The sequence below is a fragment of the Columba livia genome, chromosome 23 (genome assembly GCF_036013475.1).
Source record: "Columba livia isolate bColLiv1 breed racing homer chromosome 23, bColLiv1.pat.W.v2, whole genome shotgun sequence".
NCBI classification, from domain to species: Eukaryota; Metazoa; Chordata; class Aves; order Columbiformes; family Columbidae; genus Columba; species Columba livia.
Window position 1 is genome coordinate 2732637 of NC_088624.1, and position 22564 is coordinate 2755200.

General features: G+C 66.1%; 4 protein-coding genes across 8 annotated transcripts; 3 read left to right on the plus strand and 1 right to left on the minus strand.

Annotated features, from left to right (window-relative positions):
* The first annotated feature begins 2110 nt into the window (after positions 1-2110).
* Positions 2111-10444, plus strand: SP2 (Sp2 transcription factor). 2 transcript variants are annotated; one of them, XM_065039701.1, is made up of 7 exons: positions 2111-2569; positions 4551-4626; positions 4973-5893; positions 6411-6705; positions 8571-8745; positions 8824-9017; positions 9686-10444. In XM_065039701.1, the coding sequence occupies exons 2-7, from the start codon at positions 4564-4566 to the stop codon at positions 9784-9786; spliced, it is 1749 nt and encodes a 582-aa protein (XP_064895773.1). In that variant the 5' UTR covers positions 2111-2569; positions 4551-4563; the 3' UTR covers positions 9787-10444. The 2 variants fall into 2 exon arrangements, with proteins under 2 accessions (XP_064895773.1, XP_005508291.2); XM_005508234.4 differs by lacking the exon at positions 2111-2569 and adding an exon at positions 2604-2924.
* Positions 10445-10810: 366 nt separating this feature from the next.
* Positions 10811-13465, plus strand: PNPO (pyridoxamine 5'-phosphate oxidase). Its single transcript, XM_065039718.1, has 7 exons — positions 10811-10969; positions 11299-11423; positions 11500-11599; positions 11770-11823; positions 12397-12525; positions 12620-12690; positions 12770-13465. The coding sequence occupies exons 1-7, from the start codon at positions 10925-10927 to the stop codon at positions 12933-12935; spliced, it is 690 nt and encodes a 229-aa protein (XP_064895790.1). The 5' UTR covers positions 10811-10924; the 3' UTR covers positions 12936-13465.
* PRR15L (proline rich 15 like) lies at positions 13311-16219 on the minus strand. 3 transcript variants are annotated; one of them, XM_005508231.4, is made up of 2 exons: positions 15449-16219; positions 13311-14769 (listed from the first exon to the last, which is right to left on the minus strand). In XM_005508231.4, the coding sequence occupies exons 1-2, from the start codon at positions 15725-15727 to the stop codon at positions 14464-14466; spliced, it is 585 nt and encodes a 194-aa protein (XP_005508288.3). In that variant the 5' UTR covers positions 15728-16219; the 3' UTR covers positions 13311-14463. The 3 variants fall into 3 exon arrangements, with proteins under 3 accessions (XP_005508288.3, XP_021151251.2, XP_005508289.3); XM_021295576.2 differs by having other exon boundaries at positions 15633-16214; XM_005508232.3 differs by having other exon boundaries at positions 15542-16214.
* Positions 16220-16380: 161 nt separating this feature from the next.
* Positions 16381-20461, plus strand: CDK5RAP3 (CDK5 regulatory subunit associated protein 3). Of its 2 annotated transcripts, none has more exons than XM_065039708.1 (14): positions 16381-16475; positions 16655-16712; positions 17024-17155; positions 17349-17449; positions 17528-17576; positions 17800-17978; positions 18189-18325; positions 18409-18553; positions 18643-18759; positions 18857-18932; positions 19490-19578; positions 19674-19879; positions 20008-20179; positions 20256-20461. In XM_065039708.1, exons 1-14 carry the CDS (start codon positions 16470-16472, stop codon positions 20319-20321), a joined length of 1533 nt encoding a protein of 510 aa, XP_064895780.1. In that variant the 5' UTR covers positions 16381-16469; the 3' UTR covers positions 20322-20461. The 2 variants fall into 2 exon arrangements, with proteins under 2 accessions (XP_064895780.1, XP_064895781.1); XM_065039709.1 differs by having other exon boundaries at positions 18860-18932.
* Positions 20462-22564: the final 2103 nt, after the last annotated feature.

Genomic DNA, 22564 nt, shown 5'->3' on the forward strand with positions numbered 1-22564 from the left:
GCACTGGGGATGGGACACACAGATGCACTGGGGACAGGGACACGTGGATGCACCGGGGATGGGACACACAGATGCACTGGGGACAGGGACATGTGGATGCACCAGGGATGGGACACTGAGCTGCACCAAGGACAGTGACACATGGCTGCACCAGCGATGGGACACACAGATGCACTGGGGACAAGGACATGCAGCTGCACTGGGGATGGGACACACAGCCCCGCTGCGTGGGCTTGTGTCCCCATGTCCTCTTGTCCCCACGTCCCTATATCCCCAGGTCCCCAGCCCAGCCTTGCCATGCCACCCTGTGTGTCCCTGTCCCCTGGCTCGCTGCGCACATCCGTGCCTCTGTGTCCCTGTCCCAACCTCACTGCGTGGACCTGTGTCCCTGTGTCCCCATTCCAGCCATGCTGTGCCAACCCGGGTCCCTGTGCCTTGCCTCACTGCACAGACCCTTGTCCCCATCCCAGCCTTACTGTCCAACCCGTGTGTCCCTGTCCCCTGCCTCGCCGCACAGCCCCTTGTCCCTGTGTCCCTGTCCCGTCTCATCACACAGCCCCTTGTCCCCATGTCCCCGTCCCCACCCCACTGCAGAGAGCCGTGGCCCTGGGGATGTCCCTTCCCCAGGGACGGTGACAGCGATCGTGCCCACACTCGCGTCCGCACCAGGCTCGCAGCCGAAAGCCGGCGTCACTGCCCGCCTGGGGAAACTGAGGCAGGGAGCGGCAGGCTGGGACTTGTGCCGGCAGCTGGAGTGGAGCCGAGGCCGCGTGGGCGCCCGGCCAAGCGCTGTCCCCGTGGGCACCGTGGCCTCTCGCCACCGCCACCCGCCCGGGGTCTCCCCGCGGGGCCACCACGGGTCCTCCGGCACGGCACGGGTGCAGCCGGCTCCGCACCGAGCCCACGGGGACCCCCACACCACTGTCCCCTCAGCAAATGGGGACCCCCGGGTGTCCCCCAGCTGTGCTGGGCTATGGGGTTCCGCTCCCGGGGTGCCGGGTCAGAAATGGGGTACAGGGCGGATGACACCGTGGCGCAGTCGCGTCCCGCACGTGGGTGTCCCCGTGTCCCCAACACGTGGAGGACGACGCTGGGGCGGTGCGTGGAGCGTTGGTGGCTGCGGTGGCTTTACGAGCCGGGTCCCGGAGGTGGCCGTGGGTGGCCCCCACCCAGGGGATCTCCCAGGGCACACAGCCCCGACCCTCCCCTTCCGCCCGCCCCCCCCCCATTGGGGAACAAGGACCCAGGCGTGCGGGTGCCCACCCAGCACCCGAGATGTGCCTCCGGGACCCCCGCACAGGGCCGGGGGGCTCGGGGGTGGCGGTGCCAGGCGGTGAGTAAGCAGGAGCGTGGGGAGGGGGGGTAATTAAAAGGGAGGCTCTCGCCACAGCAAGTTCCCACAAATGGAGGCCCCGGGGCCACAGACACTGCACAACAAAGCACCGAGCAATTATTTGGCTCCAGTGGGAGGTGCTGGGCCCGGCGGGGGGGCTGGAGCCAGCTGGGCACCCCGGGGTCTGGCACCGGGACACGCGGGGACCCCCCCGGCCGGGGACGGGGCGGCTGGGGCGCCCCGGGCTGCGGGAGGAGGGCGACAACCGGGACCCCAGCACCTTCCAAACACCCAGACCCTGCGCGGGGACTGGGGACCCCCAAACCGCGGGGAACCCCCATTCCAGGGGGCTTGGGGTCCCTCGGGAGCGGGGGGGTGTTGGTGCCACTAGGCTTGGGGTCCCCTCAGGCCGCCACCCCCCCGGTTTTCACCCCCGCACGCCTGGGGGGGGAGGGGGGGGGGCGGGCAGGGGCCGCCCCACGCGTGTTTGGGGGCCCCGAGGGGACGGTGACGGGGCGGGGGCAGCGCCGGAGACACCCCCGGCCTCGCAGCTGCTGGGCCCTGCCCAGAGGATCGGACGGTCCCGGCCCGGGGTCCCAGGAGCAGCCGTTCCGATGCCTGCGAGGGGACCCGGGACCCCCGCGGGGATCCCCGGGACTCCCCGACCCCGCTGCCGTCACCAGATGTCAACGTTTCGGACGCCCCGCCCACACACAGGCGGATGGCCAATCACAAGCGGAGTTCGGCTGCCTCCCGTCTTCGATTGTATTCTCTGCGTGTCAATCAAGGTAGCCGCCACCAACCGAGAGGCGGATTTTGGGTGGCTCCCGCCCACGAGGAAGTCCACCTCCCCCGCACCGAAGACTTGTCAATCAATCAGCGGAAGTCGACCGATTGGGCTTGTTCCCATTAGCTAGCCGCGCTGTCAGTCAGAGATCTGCCCTCCCATTGGGTCTCCGCTTCCGTCCGTCACCTCGGAGATCCGGGTCCACTGGGACAGCTGTCACTTCATCACGACTCCTATTGCTCGGCGGAGCTGCCCATCAAACGGCAAGCCGCGGCGGATTGGCCAGCGAGCAAGAATGTCGCCGTCTGTTGGCCAGAGCGTCAGCAAGCCGGGTGCGGATTGGTGAAGAGGCCGCCGAGGGGCGGGTCATCCAGGGCGGTGCCCGGGCGGCCCCGGAGGAGGAAGATGGCGCCGTGAGGGAGTCGGAGCCGCCGCCGCCGCTCCGGCCGGTGTGTGCGGGGTCGCGGCGGCAGCGCCGGAGCGGGGGAGGCGGCGCGGGGGGGCGTCAGCGCCGGTGGCGTCGGGCCCGGAAGGGGCGTGCGGCCTCCCCGGCCCGCCCTCCCCGACAGCCGGGCGGCGCTTCCGGGGCCGGGGCCCGGTCAGGGGCGGGCCCGCCGCCTCGGCCCGCCTCCCCGGGGACCGCCGCCGGGAGGGCCGGCCGGGGGTGCCCGGGCGGTGCTGGGGGCCCCTCCGGGGTCGCCCCGCGCTCCCGAGGGTGCCCGGCGGGGCGACCCCCGGGGGGGCCCTCGGGGCGGGATGATGCTGTGAGCGGGTTGAGCGAGAAGCTGCCCCGGTGCTGGGGAGGTGGGTGCCGCTCTGGGTTTGGGGGGGGCTGCGTGGGGAGGGGGTTCCAGCCCCGCCCCGGTGTGGGCTCTGGGATGTGGGGAGGGACTTGGGCTGGTTCCGGGGGAGCCGTCCCGGGCTGGGGGTGCAGCGGGGAGATACGGACGGGACGCCCGGGCAGTGTCGGTAGCACGGCGGTGCGGTCCTTTTTCTCCTTATTTTGGCCGCTTCTCCTCTTCAAACTCAGCCAAAACACCAGGGAATTCCCCCCCTAGCATCAGGGAAGGAGAAAACAAACCGATGCTGGCAAGCGGCTGCAGCGCCTGCGCTGTCATCGGAGTCAGACCAGGACCTGAAACAGCAACGACAGAAATCCCAGCCGGTTTATTCTAAGACATCGCTTGTTCTCCTGCTGTTGATCTGTGAATCCGCAGGTGTTTGAGCTCCTGCCTTCCTGGCCCTGATGAACAAACTGCTGCCCTCGGTGGGTTCTTTCCAGGGTGACTGTGCTTCGCCTCATAATCCCGAGCATTTTCTTTCCGCAGTTGCCGAGGTCTTTAATGGATTTTAGGGGACTCTGATTCACCTTCACACTCAAGGCGCTAATTAAAACCTCAGTGACTTGGGTCAGGTGTGTCCGTTGGCTTAAACCGAGCACTGACAAGACCAGATCACATTCGCCCCCCCAAAAAAGGCAGGGGGTGAGGAGATGTTTCCAGTCTGTAGGCAGATGTTTTTTGTGCAAAACTGCACTTGTGACAAGTGGAGGAAGAGGAGGTGGCCAGAGACACTTGACTTTTATGAATCAGTTTGCTTTAATTACCTAAAGGGGGAGTCCTCCTCCCCTTGAGGCTGGTCTGAGGGTTTGCAGGAGGCAAACGGAGCCTGAACTGCTCAGCAAACCTTTCCCGGGGTGAGAAGCGCAGAACGCTGAGCGGGTGATGGTTTTGTGGAGGCGAAACTGTCGCTGCTGGTGTGAATTGTACAAGGGAGAAACTCACAGGGGGTTTGCGCCCCAGCTGCGGTGACACCGGTCTTGTCCCCTGGGTGTCATTTATTTGTTGGGGCTCGTGGCACCCCTCCTGGTGTGTGTCCCTTTCTCTGGCCAGCTCAGCCTTGCTCTGGTTTGCAGCGGGGGCTGTTAATCCTCAGCTGGAAAGGGAGGTGCAGCCACACCAGCTCCCCGCTTTTTGGGCAGAAGAGCTTTTTCCACACAATGCAGGTGCCTGGGACGCTGCCCTGTCTTTTCCCGGGAGTTTATGTGCTCGGTCGCTGTGAAAGAGCCTCCACAGAGCTTTGGCAAGCCGGGCTTTGGCAAGCGGGCTCCTTGGTGACTTGGCCTATGTCCCAATCACTTTCTTGGCAGCTTTTTGTTTGGCAAAAGCCTTTGCATTCCCAGGGAGGAGGCGCCTGGCTCGGGGGGAGCTGAGGGTGTCACCTCGGGTTTTATGTGTGCATTCCCGTTACCTGGAGGACTTTCCTCCCCACCTGTAGCTGTACTGAGACCCGACGATGCGTTTTTGCACTGGCCAGCAATGCCCGTGCCTCCTGCGCCGTCCCCGCCCGCTGACGGTGTCCTGTGCACAGCGAGGAGCCGTGGGCTCGCTTCCCGGTCTCACTGCCCCGTCTCTCTGCTTCCTCCCGCAGCTCGAGGGACAGCATGGCCGCCACGGCCGCCGTCAGCCCCAGCGAGTACCTGCAGCCGGCCGCCTCCTCCGCCCAGGTGAGCTTGGGGACGTGGGACAGAGGGACATCTGCACCCCGTCCAGCCTGGCCTGGGATGTCTCCAGGGATGGTTCATCTACCACCTCTCTGGGCAACCTGGGCCAGGCTCTCACCACCCTCAGCATCAAAAATTGCCTTATATCTGGCCTGAATCTCCTTTCCTTTAGTTTAAAACCATCACCGCTTGTCGTATCGCAACAGGCCCGGCTGAAAATAACATTAAGGGGTGTCTCACTGGCGTGGAGCCTGTTGCTTTCAAGTGTGTGCTCGTTCCTTCGCTGACATGATCTCCAGAGCTTTGGCATAAGCCCCTGTCTCTAACCCGTCTCCCTCCGGCTCCACAGGACTCCCAGCCGTCTCCCCTCGCCCTTCTCGCAGCCACGTGTAGCAAAATCGGTCCCCCTGCCGTGGAAGCCGCCGTGACTCCTCCTGCCCCTCCCCAGCCGACGCCTCGCAAACTGGTCCCCATCAAACCCGCTCCGCTCCCCCTGGGCTCCGGAAAGAACAGTTTTGGGATCCTGTCGTCAAAAGGGAACCTCTTCCAGATCCAGGGCTCTCAGGTCGGCACCTCCTACCCCGGGGGGCAGCTGGTTTTTGCCATCCAGAACCCAACTGTCATCAACAAGGGCACCCGCTCGTCCGCCAGCATCCAGTACCAGGCCGTGCCGCAGCTCCAGGGCGGACAGACCATCCAGGTCCAGCCCAACAAGATCCAGATTATTCCAGGCACGAATCAAGCCATCCTCACCCCTTCCTCCTCCTCTCACAAGCCCGTACCCATCAAACCGGCTCCGGTGCACAAGGGTGGAGCGTCTCCAGTGCGGAGCAACGTGGTCAAGTTCCCCGGCGGCAGCAACGTGACGCTGACCCTGCCCATGAATAATCTGGTGAACGCCGGCGAGCCGGGCGCGCAGGCTCAGGTCCTCGCCGAGAGCCCCTCGAAACCTGGCAAAAAGACTCGGAAGAAAAGCTTGTCGCCCGCCCAGGCGGTGGCGGTGGCCGAGCAGGTGGAGACAGTGTTGATCGAGACAACGGCGGAGAACATCATCCAGGCAGGCGGAAACCTGCTGATCGTGCAGGGCGCGGGGCAGCCGGCCGTGCTGCAGCAGCTGCAGGTGCTGCAGCCCAAGCAGGAGCCGCAGGTGGTGCAGATCCCGCAGCAGGCCCTGCGCGTCGTCCAGGCCGCCTCCGCCACCCTCCCCACCGTCCCTCAAAAACCCTCCCAGAACTTCCAGATCCAGACGACAGAACCCACTCCCACGCAGGTACCTCCTGTGGCCGCCTGCCAGATCCCTCTGCCCTGTTTCTCCTCCCAGCTCTGACCCAGGCTTTACAAAGCCAAAGGGTTTTATGAGCTGCTGAACATCCTCAGCTTGCTGTCCAGTTTAGGCGTTGCTCGTGCGGATTCTCCGATGTCTAAGAAGGGTTGGGAGTGCAGCTCTTCTCTCCGCAGAGCTCTGTTAAGTCTCTCTTGCCAGTCACCTGCTTTTATAGGACTTGTGGGAGCGCACTGGCCTTGCGAGCTGTGCCACCAGCTTGGCTGGGACGTGCCAGCCCACTCAGGAGCTCTGGGGGACAGAGGGACGTGGGGAGCGGCACAGTCTTAATGTCACCTTTGGGAACCAGGTGTCAAGGCCTGGCCTTGTCTCAGGAGGCCACAAAGGCTCTGTAGATGCTCGGGCAGCTTCTCCTGCTCCATGGCTGGTCCCAGATCCCTGGGGTGTGTAGTGGGGGTGACGATGGCGCTGGAGGGGACTCACTCCTCTTCTCTCCTCCTGCCAGCTCTACTTCAAAACACTGTCGGGGGAGCTGCAGACTGTGCTGCTCCAGGAAGCCCCGGCCATGACGGTGGCTCCGTCGGTAACCTCTTGCAGCAGCCCCGTGTCCCGCAGCATCGGGAGCGGGGGCAGGAAACCGCCCGCACGCAAGGAACGTCCCCTGCCAAAAATCGCCCCTGCTGGGGGCATCATCAGCCTCAACACGGCGCAGCTGGCGGCGGCAGCGCAGGCCATGCAGACCATCAACATCAACGGCGTGCAGGTCCAGGGCGTCCCCGTCACCATCACCAACAGCGGAGGTGAGCGCATCCTGCTCTGCGGCAGGGGGGACAGCGGGACACGGACAGGTCCCTGATTTGGGGACAAAATCCCTCTGGCCCTGCTCGCAACAGGTTTTTGTGGCAGGGAAGTTGCAAGTTTGTCAACAGATCCCTGAGACCTTGAGGCTGAGTGTTGCTGACTGTGAAATCAGAGAATCGTTGAGGTTGGAAAAGACCCTTAAGACCGTCAAATCCAACTGTTCCCCCACCCCTGGCACTGCCCCATGTCCCTGAGAACCTCATCTCCATGTCCAACCCTCCAGGGATGGTGACTCCAGCACTGCCCTGGGCAGCCTGTTCCAATGCCCCACAGCCCTTTGGGGAAGAAATTATCCCAAATTTCTAACCTCGACCTCCGCTGGCACAACTTGAGGCCATTTCCACTCTTTTCTGTGGAGCTGGACGCGGCGGGGCAGAGGGACGTGCTGCGCTGGGGTTTTCCCTCCTGCAGATCCCACAGCCCAGTTGTGGGGCTGGGACATCTCCCAGCGTCCATGGGGTGCAATGGCCACTGGTTTGGGCTCCCAGTAGCCAAGTCAGGAGACGTGTGATCACACATGCACGGGCTCCATGCTCCTCCAAGCCCTGGTGAGGGATCAGCACTCCCCGGGAGTGAGCCCAGCCCATCACCTCCCTGGGACAAGTGTCTTAAGCCAAAAATCCCCAGACGTGGCGCTGGCCAGTGGCTGGAGTGGTCTGGGAGCCGCAGACAGCCCTGGAGCGTGTCTGTCCCCGCTGCCAGGAGGGACACGTCCCAGCAGCCGCTCCACCCTCACCGCCTGCGTGGCAAACCGTCCCCAGCCCCGTCCCGGTGCCACCAGCGAGCCGAGGTGTCTGCGGGAGCTTTATCTGCTCCCTGATCCAGACAGACCTGCTGCCGCGCGGCGGTTTGTCCCTCGGCAGGAGCCCCGGCTGGGATTTGCAGTCGGAAGCTGTTCTCTCTCTCTTCATTAAATGCCGTCAGCACAAAAACCCCGGCCCGGTTTTGCGCTCCGCAGCGGCCGCCCGCCTCGCCAGGGAGGCTTTTACGGGGGTTTTAATTGCCGCTCTGCCTGTAAATGTGGGAGCAGCCGCGAGATGCCACAGGCAGATGTTGCTGCCGCCTGCGCCGCTGCCCGCGCCGGGCTGGGGGTGCCGAACGGGACCGGTAGGACCTGCTGGCTGCTGCCCGGGGCTGAAATGAGTTGAGTCGGGGCTCAGCTGGGACGTGCCAGTGGCCACATGTCCCTCAGTGCCACCAAAGGGCTGTCTTGGCCTGTGGCTTCGCAGCAGCACATGCGCTCCGCCCGCGCCCCCAGTCGCATCCCCCCACTCTGCGCTCACCCCTTCCTCACCACCACGTCCCGCTCCTCCTCCTCCTCCTCCTCGCTGCCCGCAGAGCAGCGATCCCGCTCGCTGACGCCGTCTTCTTCTTTCCAGCCCCCGGCGCGGCCGCCGCCGCAGTGAGCGCCCGCGCGTGGAGCAGCCCGTAGGGCCCCCCGGGGTAAGTCCCGTTTTTTTGATCAATATATTGCACGTTTTTTCAAAGTTTCTTTTTTGTTTCCTCTTTGGTCGTTTTCCCCACCCCGAAGGGTCAAACCGAAAACTTTGAAAAACCGCACAGTATATTCAGAAAAAAGGGACTTACCGGCCCCGCGTGGGGACCAGCACCTGGCGGCAGGGGGGCCGGGGCGGTGCTGCATGCGGGGCTGGGGGGTCGAGCCCCAGGGTGTCCCCTCCCGCAAACTGGGGGGGTCTCCCCTCCCCGCAGCCACCTCTGCAGGGTTTTGACAGGACCGGTGTGAGCAGCATGGACACAGAGGGTCAGAACCTGACCACCCCTCCTTTTAATTCCCCCCTCCCAGGGCAGCAGCAGCTGACAGTGCAGAATGTGTCTGGCAACAACGTGACCATCAGCGGGCTGAGCCCCACACAGATCCAGCTGCAGATGGAGCAGGCGCTGGCCGGGGAGCTGCAGCCGGGAGAGAAGCGGCGGCGGATGGCGTGTACCTGCCCCAACTGCAAGGACGGGGACAAGCGGTGAGCGCCGAGGGGCACAGGGCCACCCCGTGTCACCCGCACCCATCCCCGAGGCTTAATGGTGACTTTTCTCGCCAGGCCGGGGGACCCGGGGAAGAAGAAGCACATTTGTCACATCCCCGAGTGCGGGAGGACGTTCCGCAAGACGTCGCTGCTGCGTGCCCACGTGCGTCTGCACACGGGGGAACGGCCCTTCGTCTGCAACTGGGTGCTCTGCGGGAAGCGCTTCACGCGCAGCGACGAGCTGCAGCGGCACGCGCGCACGCACACAGGTCTGCGGCCTCGGCCACGCATCGCGACAGGGCCCCCGAATCGCGACAGGGCCCCCGAATCGTGACCCTGCCCCTGAATTGTGACCCGGTCCTTGATAAATCGCAATAGAGCCCTCAAATTGCAACCTGCCCCCCAAATTGCAACACAGCCCCAGAATCGTGACCCAGCCCCTAAATCGTGACGTTGCCCTTGAGTTGTGACCCAGTCCCCAAATCGCGGTGTGGCCCCTGAATCACAACCCAGCCCCTAAATCATGACCCGGCCACTCAATCGTAACCCAGCCACCAAATGATGATTCAGTCCCCAAATCGTGACCCAGCCCCCAAATTGTGATTTGGCCCCAGATTGCGGCACAGCCTTCGCGGGGTCCTGAACCCCCCAGACCGCTGACTGGGATGATCGTGGGGCAGTGCACCGTGTCCCAGAGATTTGCTGGAGCATGTGGGGGGCGTTTCTGCAGTCTTGGGTGATGCTGGGGACAGAGGTGTCACAGATTGGGGCTGGGGTGAAGGGGACCTGCCGCAGGAGTGTCACTGCCACCCTGGAGGTCCCCGCTGTCCTGTTGTGGCTGGTTTTAGGACCACAGGGACACCAGCGGGCGGGTGACGGTGTCACCAGGGCAGTGACACGCCGGCTGCCACCCGCTGACCCCCGCTCTCCCCCGCAGGTGACAAGCGCTTCGAGTGCGCGCAGTGCCAGAAACGCTTCATGCGCAGCGACCACCTCACCAAGCACTACAAAACCCACCTGGTCACCAAGAACTTGTAGGGCCGCCCCACGGTGCCCCACGGCTCCCGACCACGTGGACAGACCCTGCCGGGACACCAGCGTCCCCACCGCGGAGAGGGGACATCCTGCCCGTCCTGTGACACCGCTGGAGCCCCCCGAGCAGAACCAGCCCCTTGTGAAGGGCGCGAGGGACCGAGCGTCCCCGCGGGTCCCCGAGCCCGGTGACACGTCTAACAGCCGGGGAGGGGACGGCGCGTTCCAGGCCGGGAGAAGCTCCGCAGCACATTCCTACTTTATATTTAAAGTCTATAAATAGCTATAAATACCGATATCGCCCCTTTGGAAAGTCCCTTTTTCTATGAGATCGTTGCCTTACGCCCCCGCTCCGAGTTGCTTTTCTTCGTCTTTATTTAATTTTCCTTAAAAACGCCGCCCATCCCCTCGCCCCCTTTTCTCCCCGCGTTTCTTCTCCAGCTTTTATTTCTCCCTGATTTCTTCCTCCCCGCTTTCCCATTTCTAAGTGATGTGGCGTTTCCTTTCAGAATTTTGGGGCTCTGGCCCCGTTCCCCGCCCCGTGTACAGTGTACATTGTATCATAGATTATATCGCTTTTGTGTTTACTACATGTTTAAAAGGATAAAAAAAAAAACATATGGCGTGTTATTTTTGAGCTTTTAAATTAAACAAATCCACTTTATTTTTTAGTTGTAACTGCCCGAGGTTGTTTTCTGCATTTTGTGACTTGATTATTTTTGTTTTCGACTCTGTTCCCTGTAACCGCTCGGCCGGTTCGGACCCATCCGGGAGGTTTATTTGCAGAATAAATTGAGTCGCCGGAGGTAAATCCTGGCTGGCCTGGTCCCCGAGTCCCTGTCCCCTCAGTGCCCCGCCTTCTCGTCCCTGTCCCCCGCCCTTCCCGTCCCCCTCTCCCGCCTCCGGGGTCGCTGTCCCTTTAAGAGCCCCTCCATGTGCTTGTTTACAGCCTTGACACCACTTCCGGGTGTCGGCGTCCCGCCCACTCAGCCCCTCCAATCGGCTGGCAGCGCTCCACACCCCTCCTTGCGAGAGCGCGCTTCGCCGCTTCCAATTGGCTGTTGGGGGGGCGTGGCTGTGATTCGCCCCGCCCCCAGGGTGGCCGCGCGGTTTGGCTCCGCCGGGTCCCGTCGCCGCCGCCGCGATGGACCTGGGGCCGCTGCGAAAGAGCTACCGGGGGGACGTGGAGGTGGGACCGGGGGCCGGGGGGGGGTCGAGGGTCGAGCGGGGCCCCCTGGCTATGTTCTGGGGCTGGGGTGGCCCCCCGCTGTCCCCAAGGGCTGGGGTGACGCCCCCATCCTGCTGGTGGCGATCCCGGAGCTGCGGTGGCACCCCAGGCTGTCCCCAAGGGCTGTGGTGACCCCACTTTCCTGCTGCCTGTGCCCCCAAAACCCGGGGTGCCCCCTCCTCGTTGCACCCCCAGTGCTGAGGTCACCCTGCACTGACCGTGCCCTTGACCCCGTTGTGACCCCCCAAAGGCTGTTCCCCCCTTTACAGTGTCCCCCGTGTTCCCCCCAGGCCTTCGAGGAGCAGCACTTGGCCTCCCGTGACCCCATCCAGCAGTTCGGGGTCTGGTTCCAGGAGGCCGCGGGGTGTCCGGACATCGGGGAGCCCAATGCCATGTGCTTGGCCACCTGCACCAGGTGAGCCCTGGGGGGACACGGGGGGGTTTCTGGCCACCATGAGGGGGGACAACCCTGTCACCGCCTTCTCCCGCAGGGACGGGAAGCCCTCGGCCCGCATGGTGCTGCTGAAGGGCTTCGGCCAGGACGGGTTCCGCTTCTTCACCAACCACGAGAGCCGCAAGGGCAAGGAGCTGGTGAGGGCTGGGGGTCCCGGGGGGCTGGGGGATCCCCATGGGGAACAGCAGCTTCCCAGCCCCTTTGCAGCCCTGGGCTGGGTCGAGGCTCTGCCGCCGCAAAATGTGGGATTTTTGTGATTTTCGAAGCGGTTTGGTGACAGCTCTGTCCTCACTCTCCCACCCCCCAGGACTCCAACCCCTTCGCTTCGCTCGTCTTTTACTGGGAGCCCCTCCACCGACAGGTGAGTTGGTGTCCCGGGGCTGTGGGGGGGGCAGAGGGACCCTGGTCCGACCCTGGGGACGGTGTCAGGCAGCAGCTGCTCCCGCATGGGATGGGGCTCACGTTTGGGTGGGGGTCATGTTTGAGTGGGGGTCACATTTGGATGAGGGTCACGTTTGGGTGGGGGTCACGTTTGGGTGAGGGTCATGTTTGGGTGAGAGTCACGTTTGGGTGGGGGTCACGTTTGGGTGAGGGTCACGTTTGGGTGAGGGTCACGTTTGGGTGGGGGTCACGTTTGGGTGAGGGTCACGTTTGGGTGGGGGTCACGTTTGGGTGGGGGTCACGTTTGGGTGAGGGTCACGTTTGGGTGGGGGTCACGTTTGGGTGGGGCTCATGTTTGGGTGGGGGTCACGCTCACTGGGTCCCAACCCCTGGGGATGGGATGGGATGGGATGGGATGGGATGGGATGGGATGGGATGGGATGGGATGGGATGGGATGGAATGGGGGGTGTCTGCATTTTGGGGTGGAAAAGCCAAAGGAATGGGGAGCAGTTCCTTGAGGAGGAGCCCCCCAACCCCGGGTGCCCGTCCCAGGTGCGGATCGAGGGTTCGGTGCGGCGGCTGCCGGAGGAGGAATCGGAGCGGTATTTCCACTCGCGCCCCAGGAGCAGCCAGATCGGGGCCGTGGTGAGCCAGCAGAGCACCGTCATCCCCGACCGCCAGGTGAGTGTGTCCCCATGTCCCCATCCCGCGTGTCCCCGCGTCCCCATCCCTGTGTGTCACCCCCCGCACTCACCACCGTCTCCCATCCCCGCAGTATTTAAGGCAGAAGAACACGGAGCTGGAGGAGCGGTACCGGGACACCGCGGTGCCGAAGCCGCCGTACTGGTGAGCCCCGGGGGCTGCGGGCGCTGCCCACCCATGGGTGGGTGTCGCCCCCGCTGAACCCGCGTGTTTCTGTGCCCAGGGGGGGTTACGTCGTGCAGCCCGAGGTGGTGGAGTTCTGGCAGGGCCAAACCAACCGCCTGCACGACCGCATCGTGTTCCGGCGCCTGCGGGACGGCACGGCCCCCCCGGGGGACATGACGCACCGCGGGGAGGGCGAGTGGGTCTTCGAGCGCTTGGCCCCGTGAGGCCACCGGTGCCACCGATCCGGAGCGTCCCCTGTGCCAAAGCCTGTCCCCTGTGACCCCCGGGGGATGGGGTGGCCTCGCTGTGTCCCCCTCCCAACACACACTGAGCTCCGGGGGTGCTGAGGGGTCCAGGTCCAGCCCCAAGGACCCTCAGCTCCCCCCGCTGCTCCCTTGGGGGTCCCAGGGACCATCTGCACATGGGGAGTGACGGCTCCCAGTGCTGCTCGTGCTTAATTAATCATGTTAATGACTGTGGAGGAATCAAGGACCCCAGCGCCCCCCACCCGTGTCCCGCTGTGTCGTGCATCGTGTTTGAGCCAGAACCGTTTGACATGCTCGTCTGTGCAATAACCCAAGTGCCACCCTTCCCTGCGATAACTTATTGAATTGCAGCTTTATTGTCACCACCGTGTCACCCGTGGCTGGTTGCACCCCGACCCTCAGCCTGCTCCTTTGGGGGTCGGTGGCGCCGCTCCCCGTGTCCCCCCCGCTACCTGAGCTTGGAAAGAATAAATCCCGATCAGCACGAAGCGTGCAGTGGGTTTGGGTTAATATTGAGCGGTTTGGGGCCAGACTGTTGTCCCCGGGATGGGGGGAGCTGAGTTAGGTGGCCGTGGGGGGTGTCACACACCTCATGCCACTGTCACAGACTCGCTCGGTGGCCTCGGTCTCATCCCTTGACAACAGCCACTGTGGTGGGGCAGGTGGGTGTCACCTCAAGGGGACAGCGCAGGGTGACAGGTGGGTGTCCCGGGAAGGGGCTGGGGGTGGTGGCACAGCCAGGTGTCCCCCCCGCCCCGGAGCCCAGATGTCACCGCGATGGGCACAGAGGAGCCAACAGGCACCGGCTGCCACAGAAGCTCCTGTCCCCGCGTCCCCCCCGTCCCTCCCGGGAGGATCCTCCGGCGCTGCCAGCCCGGGACAAAGAGCAGGTTGTGAGCAAACAGGGCGGGGGCGGGGGGGGGGGCCTGGCACCGGGTTCCTGGACTCCGGCACTTGGCACCGTGTGGCTTTTGTCAGAGCAGGGAAGTGGCGGCTGGGCCACGGCCGCACCCTGCGCTGGGGGGACACTGGGACACCCCGGGCTGGTGGCACTGGGGACGCCACCCCCGTGTCCCCCCCGCGATGCCAGGGGTCCCCTGTGTTGGTGGGGGCTGGCACTGTGTCCCCCGGCGTCCCTGAGCTGCCTTTGCCTCCAGCCTTGGTTTATTAACAACAGTTAATTAGCAGCCGTGGTGAGAGCTGCCCGAAGGCCCCGGCCCCCCCTGGGGTCACTCCAGCCCCTGTCACAGTGTCACCCCCAGGGGGGGTCAGGCTGGGGGACACGGCGCAGTGACCAAGCGGGGCTGAGCATCCTCATCCCAGTACAAACCAGTCACTGCAGGGGGGTCCCGCTCCCCAGTGCTCCCCCTGCCCTGGGGGGGCTATGATTAAACAGCATCCTGGCTTCTCCCCAAAATAAACTCCATTCCGAGCCTGTTCTCCAAGGTCCGGCGGCCCCGGGGGGGGCGCAGGGGGTGTCGATGGGTCATTTGTCCTCCTGCTCGCCGGCGCCGCACAGGTTGGGGTGCTCGGCCAGCGTTGCCCGCACCTTCTTCTTCTCCTTGAAGCGCCCCGAGTTGGACACCTTGACGTGTTTGCCCTTGGTGCTCTTGTCCACGATCTTCTCCAGGCGGGCGGCGTAGCCGGGGGGCCCCCCCTCGCCCGTCCCCTCGGCGGTGTCCCCGGCGCCGTGGCTGTCGGGGCTCTCGTACAGCACGGTGGGCACCGACCGGCGCTTCCGCAGGAACGTCAGCTTCCACCAGCCGTGGCTCTCAGCCATCGCCACCGCGCCCTGCAACCGAGCCGGGGTCACCGACCCGCTGGGGGGTCCCTTGGCCCCGCCAGTGCGGACGGACAAGGGACACTGGGTGACAATCCAGCGGGGACCATGGCGGGGCTGTGGGGGGCCCAGGACAGGAGCACCCAGATTTACCCAGGGGGGATGTTGGGCGCTGGTGAGCCCGGGGCAAAGGCTGCGGCACCGCCGGGAGGTGCCGGATCAGCCATGGGTAGCGGGGCAGGGAGGGCACCCAGTAACAACCAGGAACAGGAACTGGGCGGCAGGTGGGAGCCGGGAGGTGTCGGGGTCCCCACGGGGGGGTCACTGCTGCCCCCCAGGTCGGGGGTTTCTTCTGGCAGGGACAGGCAGCAGCATTAGGGGGACCCTGGTGATCCGGGAAAGGGATGGTGGCCCCGGAGTGGGGGTGGTGGCGCTGGGCAGGGACAGCGGCTCCTGAACGCAGCGGGCAGTGACCATGGGGGGATCCCTCCCATCCCGACCCCCTCCCAGCTCCATGTCCCATGTCACTCAGCCCTGACTGCCCCACAGCCCCAGCTCCTCCTGGGTGGTGCCTCCGGCGTCGCTTTCAGGTGCGAGACAAAGGGGACAAGGACACCAAGACTTGGGCCACCACCCTAGAGAAGGCGGCTGGTGGCCCCCTGCGCTGGTTTGCTGTGTCCCCCACGCTCACCGTGCCACCACCTGTCCCCTCCTTGTCCCAAAGCCAGGTCACCAAACCGTGGCTGTGACCCCAGGTCTCGCTCCCCACCACAGGACCCTGTACCTGTGGCCACCCAGCCTGGGGGTCCCGGGGTTTCCTGGGGGTCCAGGGGGTTCCTGGGGGTCCCGGGGGCTCCGGGGCAGGTGCCGCGTACCTGCGGCTGCCGTGGGCGCTCCCGTCAAGGTGAACCCGCGGCCAAACCCTCGGTGAGCAAACACGGGGCCGGGCCAGCGCTCGGTGAATATTCATGACGGGGGAACCCGGGGCTGAGCCCCAGCGCGGCGGGACCCGCGGTCACCGGTGTCACCGGGCGAGGTCACCGCCCTCCAGGGCAGGTCGTGGCACCGGTGACTCCGGCGGGATCGGGGCGGCGGGAGCGGCTCCTGCACCGCGGGCACCCACTGTCCCCACGCTGTCCCCACGCTGCCCCACGGCCACCAGCCCCAGGGACGGGGTGATGCCGTGAGGGCCGGAGGAGGAGCCGCCACCTCGTCCCCACGCCAGGACGTCGCCCACGGGGACGCGCTGGCTCGGGGCTGGTGGCACCTGCGTGACACCCCCCGGGAGGTGATGTTCCCGGGGGCTGGAAGCGGCTGCTCCCCGTTCGGGGGGTACCCCGGGGGGGCTGGTCCCCGCAGGTGGGTCCGCGTGGGATCCCGGTTCCGCGGGGGGACACACGGGGTATCCCGGATCGGGATCGGAGCCCCCCACCCCATGATCGGCTGCACTGCGCATGCGTGCGCGGCGCCCCCCGTTCCCGCCCCTCAGCCCGTTCCGATTGGACAGCACCGCTCCTCCCCCTGCGTCCTTCCAGCCAATCGAAGCGCCCGCACGTGGCGCTGCCAGCACATCGCTCCTTTCTGATTCGCAAGAAGGCGGGATTCGTTGGACGGAGGGCGTTTTGATTGGGTGAGTGGCAGTGGCTGCGCCCGGGGATTGGCTGAGGTGGGGCAGTGCGGTAGAAAGCGGAAGCGCAGCTGCGGCCGGCGGCATGCAGGTGGGGACCGGGAACCGGGACCGGGACCGGGACCGGGACCGGGACCGGGACCCGGACCAGCCGGGCCCGGGCGGGAGGAGCGGGGAACGGGCCCAGCGGGGACAGGCCGGGCCCGGGCGGTGGGGTTGCAGGAGTCCCGGCCCGGTCCCGCCGCTCCCGCCACGTCCCGGTCCCCGCAGGTCCCTCCCCAGGACATCCAGAACGTGCCCATCGACATCCAGACCGGCAAACTCCTGGGTACGGCCCCCCCGGCCCGGGCACCCCCGTGCAGGAGCCCCCTGGGAGGGGCGGGAGGAGGTGGCACCGTCACTCGTGTCCTTCTGTCCCGGGGGCTTTGTCACTTTTGTCACCGGCCCCAGCGCCGCCCCCCCGGGTGCCGTGGGGTGTTGTCACCAGCGCGGTGACCCCCCCGTCCCCTCCAGCCCCTCCCAGCCCCGCGGATGGAGCCGGGGCTTCATCCCGGCGTTTGTCCCTCTGCTCGGTGGGGACGGGGAGCGCCGGGGGGGCCACCCCTGACCCCCCAGTTTCCCTCCGTGTCCCCTCGGCAGACTGGCTGGTGGACAGGAGGCACTGCAGCCTGCGATGGCAGAGCCGCGCGCAGGACATCCGCCGGAGGATCGACGCGGCCATGGGGGACATGCCGGAGCACCCGGAGATCAAGCAGCTGCTGGCGGGGGCCTGTGAGTGTGGGGGGGCCCGGAGTGCTGGGACACGGGCACCGGGGTCACACCGGGAGCCTGATCCCCAGGGTTTGGTTCTGAGAACCTCCCCCAGTGAGGAGGACGTGGCAAGTCAGTGGCACTGGGGTGAACTGGTGGTACTGGTGACCCCCCGGTGACACCCCAGTGGCCATATGTCCCCCCCCGCCTGCAGACCTGCACTATTTCCACTGCCTGCGCATCGTGGAGATCCTCAAGGGCACTGAGGCCTCCAGCAAAAACCTCTTTGGACATTACTCGTCCCAGCGCATGAAGGTGAGGATGGGGTGGGGGTCCTGGGGGGGTGGCCCGAGTGTTCGCAGCCTCCCCCACCCTCACTGTCCCCGTCCCCAGGACTGGCAGGAGATCGTGTCCCTCTACGAGAAGGAGAACACCTACCTGGGTGAGGCTGCAAGGAGCCCTGGGGGGGCCTGGGGCGTGGCTTTCGGTCCCAAAATTGGGGTGAGGATGGGGTGGGCAGGGAGAGGGGCAGGATGTGCCACATCCCACCGGGGCGGGGACCCCGAGCTGGCTCTGCCCTGTGGCCGAGACAGCAGCCGAGGTGCCCAGGGCACCCCGAAGGTCTCGTGGGGGGGCTGGCTTGACCTCTGAGCCCCCTCCCGCAGCCGAGCTCGCCAGCCTCCTGGTGCGCAGCATCAGCTACGAGATCCCGTCGCTGCGGAAGCGGATCCGCGGGTGCCAGCAGGCGCAGCGGGACTTCGCGCGCCGCGAGGAGGAGTGCCAGCTGCGGGCGGCCGAGCTGCGCGAGCGCTTCTTCGCCTCCTGCAAGCAGTACGGCATCGCCGTGAGTCCCACCGGGGGTCCAGCTGAGACCCTGTGTCCCCTGTGATGTCCCCACAGTGCCACATTACAGCGGGAGGGGCTGGGGGGTGTAGGGTGACCCCACACGGCTCTGTCCCCATCCTGCCCGCATCCAGCTCTGCAAGCTCTGCTGCCCCAGGGAGCATTTAGCTGCCGGTGTCCCTGCCCTGACACATCCCTGCTGTGTCCCCAGGGTGACAACGTGCGCCAGGAGCTGCTGGCCTTGGTGAAGGACCTGCCGTCGCTGCTGTCGGAGATCGGGGCGGGCGCCAGCGCGCTCGGCGAGGCCATCGAGCTGTACCAGGCCTGCGTGGAGTTTGTGTGCGAGAGGTGGGTGTGGGGGCACGGGGACAGACCCCCAGGTCCCCGCTCCCCACGCACGGGGGTCCCCATGCTCTGCTGTCCCCTGCCAGCCCCTCGGAGCGGGTGGTGCCCCTGGTGCGGCACGTTGGGGCCAGGGGCAACACGACCGTGTACGAGTGGCGGACGGGGCTGCAGCCGCTGCGCGTGGAGCGGCCGGAGCTGCAGGAGCAGCCGGAGCAGCCGAAGGATGACGCGGTACGACGGGGGTTGGGGGGCCGTGCCAGGCGGGGTTTGGCTATTTGTCCCTGGATTTTTGGGGGGATCCGTCGTCCTTCTCGCCACAGATCGACTGGGGGGACTTCACGCTGGAGCCCAGCGCTGGGGGTGATGGTGCCGCTGCTGACGGGGGAGCCCCCGGCGAGGAGATCGACTGGGGGATCACACTGGAGCCCAGTCCCCAGGTGTGTGACTGTGTGGTCCCGGGAGCTGGGGACCAGGCTGGGGACATGGGGTTGTCCCGTGCCCTCCCATCTCACAGGGTGGCCTTTTTTTTCGCAGCAGGAGGACACCATCGACTGGGGAGATGGGGAAAGTGAGGAGGTGCAGATCACGGTGCTGGAGGCCGGTACCGAGGGTGAGCGTGGCCGAGAGGGGACGGGGGGTCCCAATGGGTGACAGGCTGCACCCACCTGCCTGTACCACCCCCTCCCTGCCTGCAGTGGCCCCAGGCACCCCAGCTGGGCACAAAGTACTTAAAGGGGGCTTATAAGAAAGATGGAGACAGACTTTTGAGCAGGGCCTGTTGTGACAGGACAAGGAGTGATGGTTTTAAACTAAAGGAGGGGAGAAATTGTTGTCCCTGAGGGTGATGAGAGCCTGGCCCAGGTTGGCCAGAGAGGTGGTGGATGAACCATCCCTGAGACATCCCAGGCCAGGCTGGACGGGGCTCTGAGCAACCTGAGCTGGTGAAGATGTCCCTGCTCATGGCAGGGGGGCACTGGGGGAGCTGGGAAGGTCCCAACCCAAACTATCCTGTTATTCTGTGAAAAGCTCATTGGGGACCCCCCGAAATGGCACCATGGGGTGATGCTGAGCCCCCTGAGCGGGCGGGGGTGGGTGGGGGGGTACGACCAGACTGTCTGAGCCGTGCGGGTCCTCCCTGGCCCCGCTGACCCCCCTACTCATCCCCAGTGCCCGAGGGGGTCGCCTGTGGCTCGGACGCCCTGACGCTTCTGGAACACACCGAGACCCGCAGCCAGTTCATCGACGAGCTCATGGAGGTGGGTCCGACACAGCAGCCGGGGCTGGAGCGGCTCTGCCGCCATCCTGCTGCCCCAGCGGCCGTTCCGGAGCGTCCCCTGCCCTGTCCCCGCAGCTGGAGCTGTTCCTGTCCCAGCGCCTGGTGGAGATGGAGGAGGAGGCCGACGTGGTGGCCGTCAGCCAGTTCCAACTGGCCCCCCCCGCGCTGCAGGGCCAGACCAGCGCCCGTGTGGGCGCCCTCCTGGCCAGCACCCGGGCGCTGCTGGGCCGGCTCTGCGCCCGCAGCCTGCAGCACCTCTTCATCATCCTCGCCTCCCCCAGGTCCTCACTCGCGGGGCGCAAAAATGGGGGGTCAGGGCTGGAGGGGAAGCGTGGGGCTCTATGGGGCGGGTGTCCCGGGGTGGGGGTGACAGCAAGGTGACAATGGGGGTGACAGGGACCCCCTGCAGGTACGTGGAGCGGGTGAGCGAGGGGCTGCGGCAGCGGCTGCGGCAGGCGGAGCTGCTGCTGGCCAAGGGGGCGGCCATGGGGCAGAAGCGGCACGAGGCCCTGGCCGAGCAGGGGACGCTGGAGCCGCAGCTCGACCGGCTGCTGGAGAAGACCAAGGAGCTGCAGAAGCTGGTAAGGGGGGGGTTGGACCCCCCCCAAGGTCCCCCTTGGCTCCCCACACCCCCTGACCCCCAGCTTTGTTGTGCAGATCGAGGAGGACATCTCCAAGCGCTACGGTGGCCGGCCGGTGAACCTGATGGGGGTCTCTCTGTGAGCCCCCCCAGAACTGGCACCCACAGGGGGTCCTGCCCTCCATTTCCCCTCCCCATTTACAGCCCTGTGGTGCTGGTAGCGGTGCCGTGGCCTCGCTGGGGGGTGGATGGTGTTGAATAAAGGCAAAGTTCTACCCCCCCCCTCGATCTCGCTGTTCTCTGCAGGGTTTGACTTCTTTGGGGGGAGGTTGAGGAGCCCCAGAACCCACAGCTCTGCGCCGGTCCCTGGGGGGCTGCAGGGTGACCCTGGGGACAAGGGACCCTTGTCCTTGGGGTGGCCTCACCGGGGGGGGGTCTCCCTGCCGGTAGACAGAGCCACCCCCCAGGGCCAAAAGCCCTTGTTTGGGGGGGGATTGCAGTGGGGTGACGGGGGGGTGGGCAATTCGATTTTAATTTCATAGCAGAGCAGTTGATTCATGGCCGCTTGTCGCCGCCGGTGACGCCGGTAATGACTTTCCATCACCATGAAAAGTGGAGTGACACCGCTCATTATTCCTGCCGCTCGTTATCGCCGCGCTGGGGGGGCCCCCCTGTCCCCACCGGACAGTGAGCGATGGTCCCCATTAATCACCCCCCCCCCCGCACCGCCGCCCCCATCCATTCCCGTCAGCCGGGCAGTACTGGGCTGTACTGGAACATACTGGGCTGGGCGTGGCTGGAGCCCCCCCGCATCTTTTGGGCGGGGCCCGCCACACCCACTGACGTCATGCATTGGCCACACCCTCTCCGTCAGACCATTGGTGTCTGTGCTTATTTTGTCCCACCCCACTTTGACGTTTCGCTCGCTCATTGGTCGGACCCGGCTGTGTTCCTCCCCCGCCCCCGGGGGTCCCGTCTCTGCGGGGCCGGGGGCGCAGTCGGGGGATCTGTCCCCAGCGCGGGTGGTCGTGGGACGCGGGGACTCCTGTCCCTAGTGGGTCTGGGGGTCTTGGCCCCGTGGGGTCCGGTTGTGGGGCTGGGGGGGCTCTTGCACCCTTGGGCCGGGGGACCCCGTCCCCCGTGGGGCTACGGTGGGGGGTCTGGTACCGGTTGTCTCCCGAGCAAGGCGCGGGACTCTGTGGGACCCCGTCCCTGTCCCCCCCGGCCCATGGGGCAGATCCCCGGGCCCACCGCGGAGGTGTCGCCCCCCGCGGTCCCTCCCGTTCCCCTCCCGCACGGTGCCAGCTGCGCTCGGCGACATGTGGCCACCACTGGGCCACCACCGCCACGGTGGTGACACGAGTGAAGGTCACAGAGAGACGCCCCGGCTTCGGGGAGCCCCTCATTACCCCACTAATGGTGATTAACGGGCTAATTAACCGGTGTCTGTAACCCGGGGATGGAGCTGGGAGCGGCGGAGGGGTCCCCCCGGGGTTCGGTGGGTGCTGGGGGGCCGGGGGGTCCCCATCCTGCAGCCGCGGGGTCACCAGCGCCATTGTCGCCACAGCGAGCGGCGGGGGAGCAAACGGTGCCGGGGGGGCCCGGCCATAAACCGCCTTTATCCGCTGGAACTAACGCCCCCCCACCGTGGCGCTGCCCCCCGGCCCTGACCCCGGCCCCCCCGCGGGTCACGGCAGAGCCCGGAGCCCCCGCCGGGGGTCACGGCTGCCGGGGGGGGGCAGCGCCGCGGGGGCTTTGATGGGGAATTAAATGAGTCAGGGGGAGAAGAGGAGGGCGGCGGTGCCTCCCCCGCCCCCCTCATCCGCTGGGATGTACCAGGGAAGCCCCCCACCTTCGGGGCTTCGTTATGGTGGGGGCGCGGGGCCGTTTTTAATATCGCCTCGTGTGTCCCCCCACCCCGCGTCCCATCGTGCCGGAAATACCGGGCGGCGCTGCCGGTCGCTGTTCCCGTTATCTGCGGGTTACCGGGACACAATGACAGAAAAATAAAACACCCCTTTTTGTCTGGGCGATTCAGTATCGGGGTTTGGGGCGGGGGGGGAAGGCAGCAGGTCCTCGCGTGGGTCTCCAGCCCCCCCGCCCATCCCTCCCTGCACCCCGGTGTCCCTGTCCCTTGGGATGGGGACGGGGAGGGCGTGGTGGGGGGGTGAGGGGTCCGCGGGGCTCAGGGGGACGTGAGGACCTGCAAGCCCAGGCACGGAGCGCCCCAAAATGCTGGGGCTCCCTGCGGGACCCTGTCCGACTGTCCCCCCCACACTGGGTGACTGTCACCAGCTGATGGGCTGTGGGAGGGGGGGACCGTGGTCTCGGGGTGGGGGCTCAGCACTGGGTTTTCTCCAGAAATCAGCAGACAAAGGGATGAGGC

Excerpts from the sequence above, each read along its gene's own strand:
- PRR15L (XM_005508231.4), bottom strand. The coding sequence starts at position 15,727 with ATGAATATTCACCGAGCGCTGGCCCGGCCCCGTGTTTGCTCACCGAGG. Across the intron at positions 14,770-15,448 it reads AGGGGACAGGTGGTGGCACG|GGCGCGGTGGCGATGGCTGA; the intron begins GTGAGCGTGGGG and ends GCTCGGTTGCAG.
- CDK5RAP3 (XM_065039708.1), top strand. Across the intron at positions 18,326-18,408 it reads GTGGAGTTTGTGTGCGAGAG|CCCCTCGGAGCGGGTGGTGC; the intron begins GTGGGTGTGGGG and ends GTCCCCTGCCAG. Across the intron at positions 18,554-18,642 it reads AGCAGCCGAAGGATGACGCG|ATCGACTGGGGGGACTTCAC; the intron begins GTACGACGGGGG and ends TTCTCGCCACAG.
- PNPO (XM_065039718.1), top strand. The coding sequence starts at position 10,925 with ATGGACCTGGGGCCGCTGCGAAAGAGCTACCGGGGGGACGTGGAG. Across the intron at positions 11,424-11,499 it reads TGCTTGGCCACCTGCACCAG|GGACGGGAAGCCCTCGGCCC; the intron begins GTGAGCCCTGGG and ends CTTCTCCCGCAG. Across the intron at positions 12,526-12,619 it reads CCGTCATCCCCGACCGCCAG|TATTTAAGGCAGAAGAACAC; the intron begins GTGAGTGTGTCC and ends CCATCCCCGCAG.
- SP2 (XM_065039701.1), top strand. The coding sequence starts at position 4,564 with ATGGCCGCCACGGCCGCCGTCAGCCCCAGCGAGTACCTGCAGCCGGCC. Across the intron at positions 4,627-4,972 it reads CGGCCGCCTCCTCCGCCCAG|GACTCCCAGCCGTCTCCCCT; the intron begins GTGAGCTTGGGG and ends CCGGCTCCACAG. Across the intron at positions 9,018-9,685 it reads GCACGCGCGCACGCACACAG|GTGACAAGCGCTTCGAGTGC; the intron begins GTCTGCGGCCTC and ends TCTCCCCCGCAG.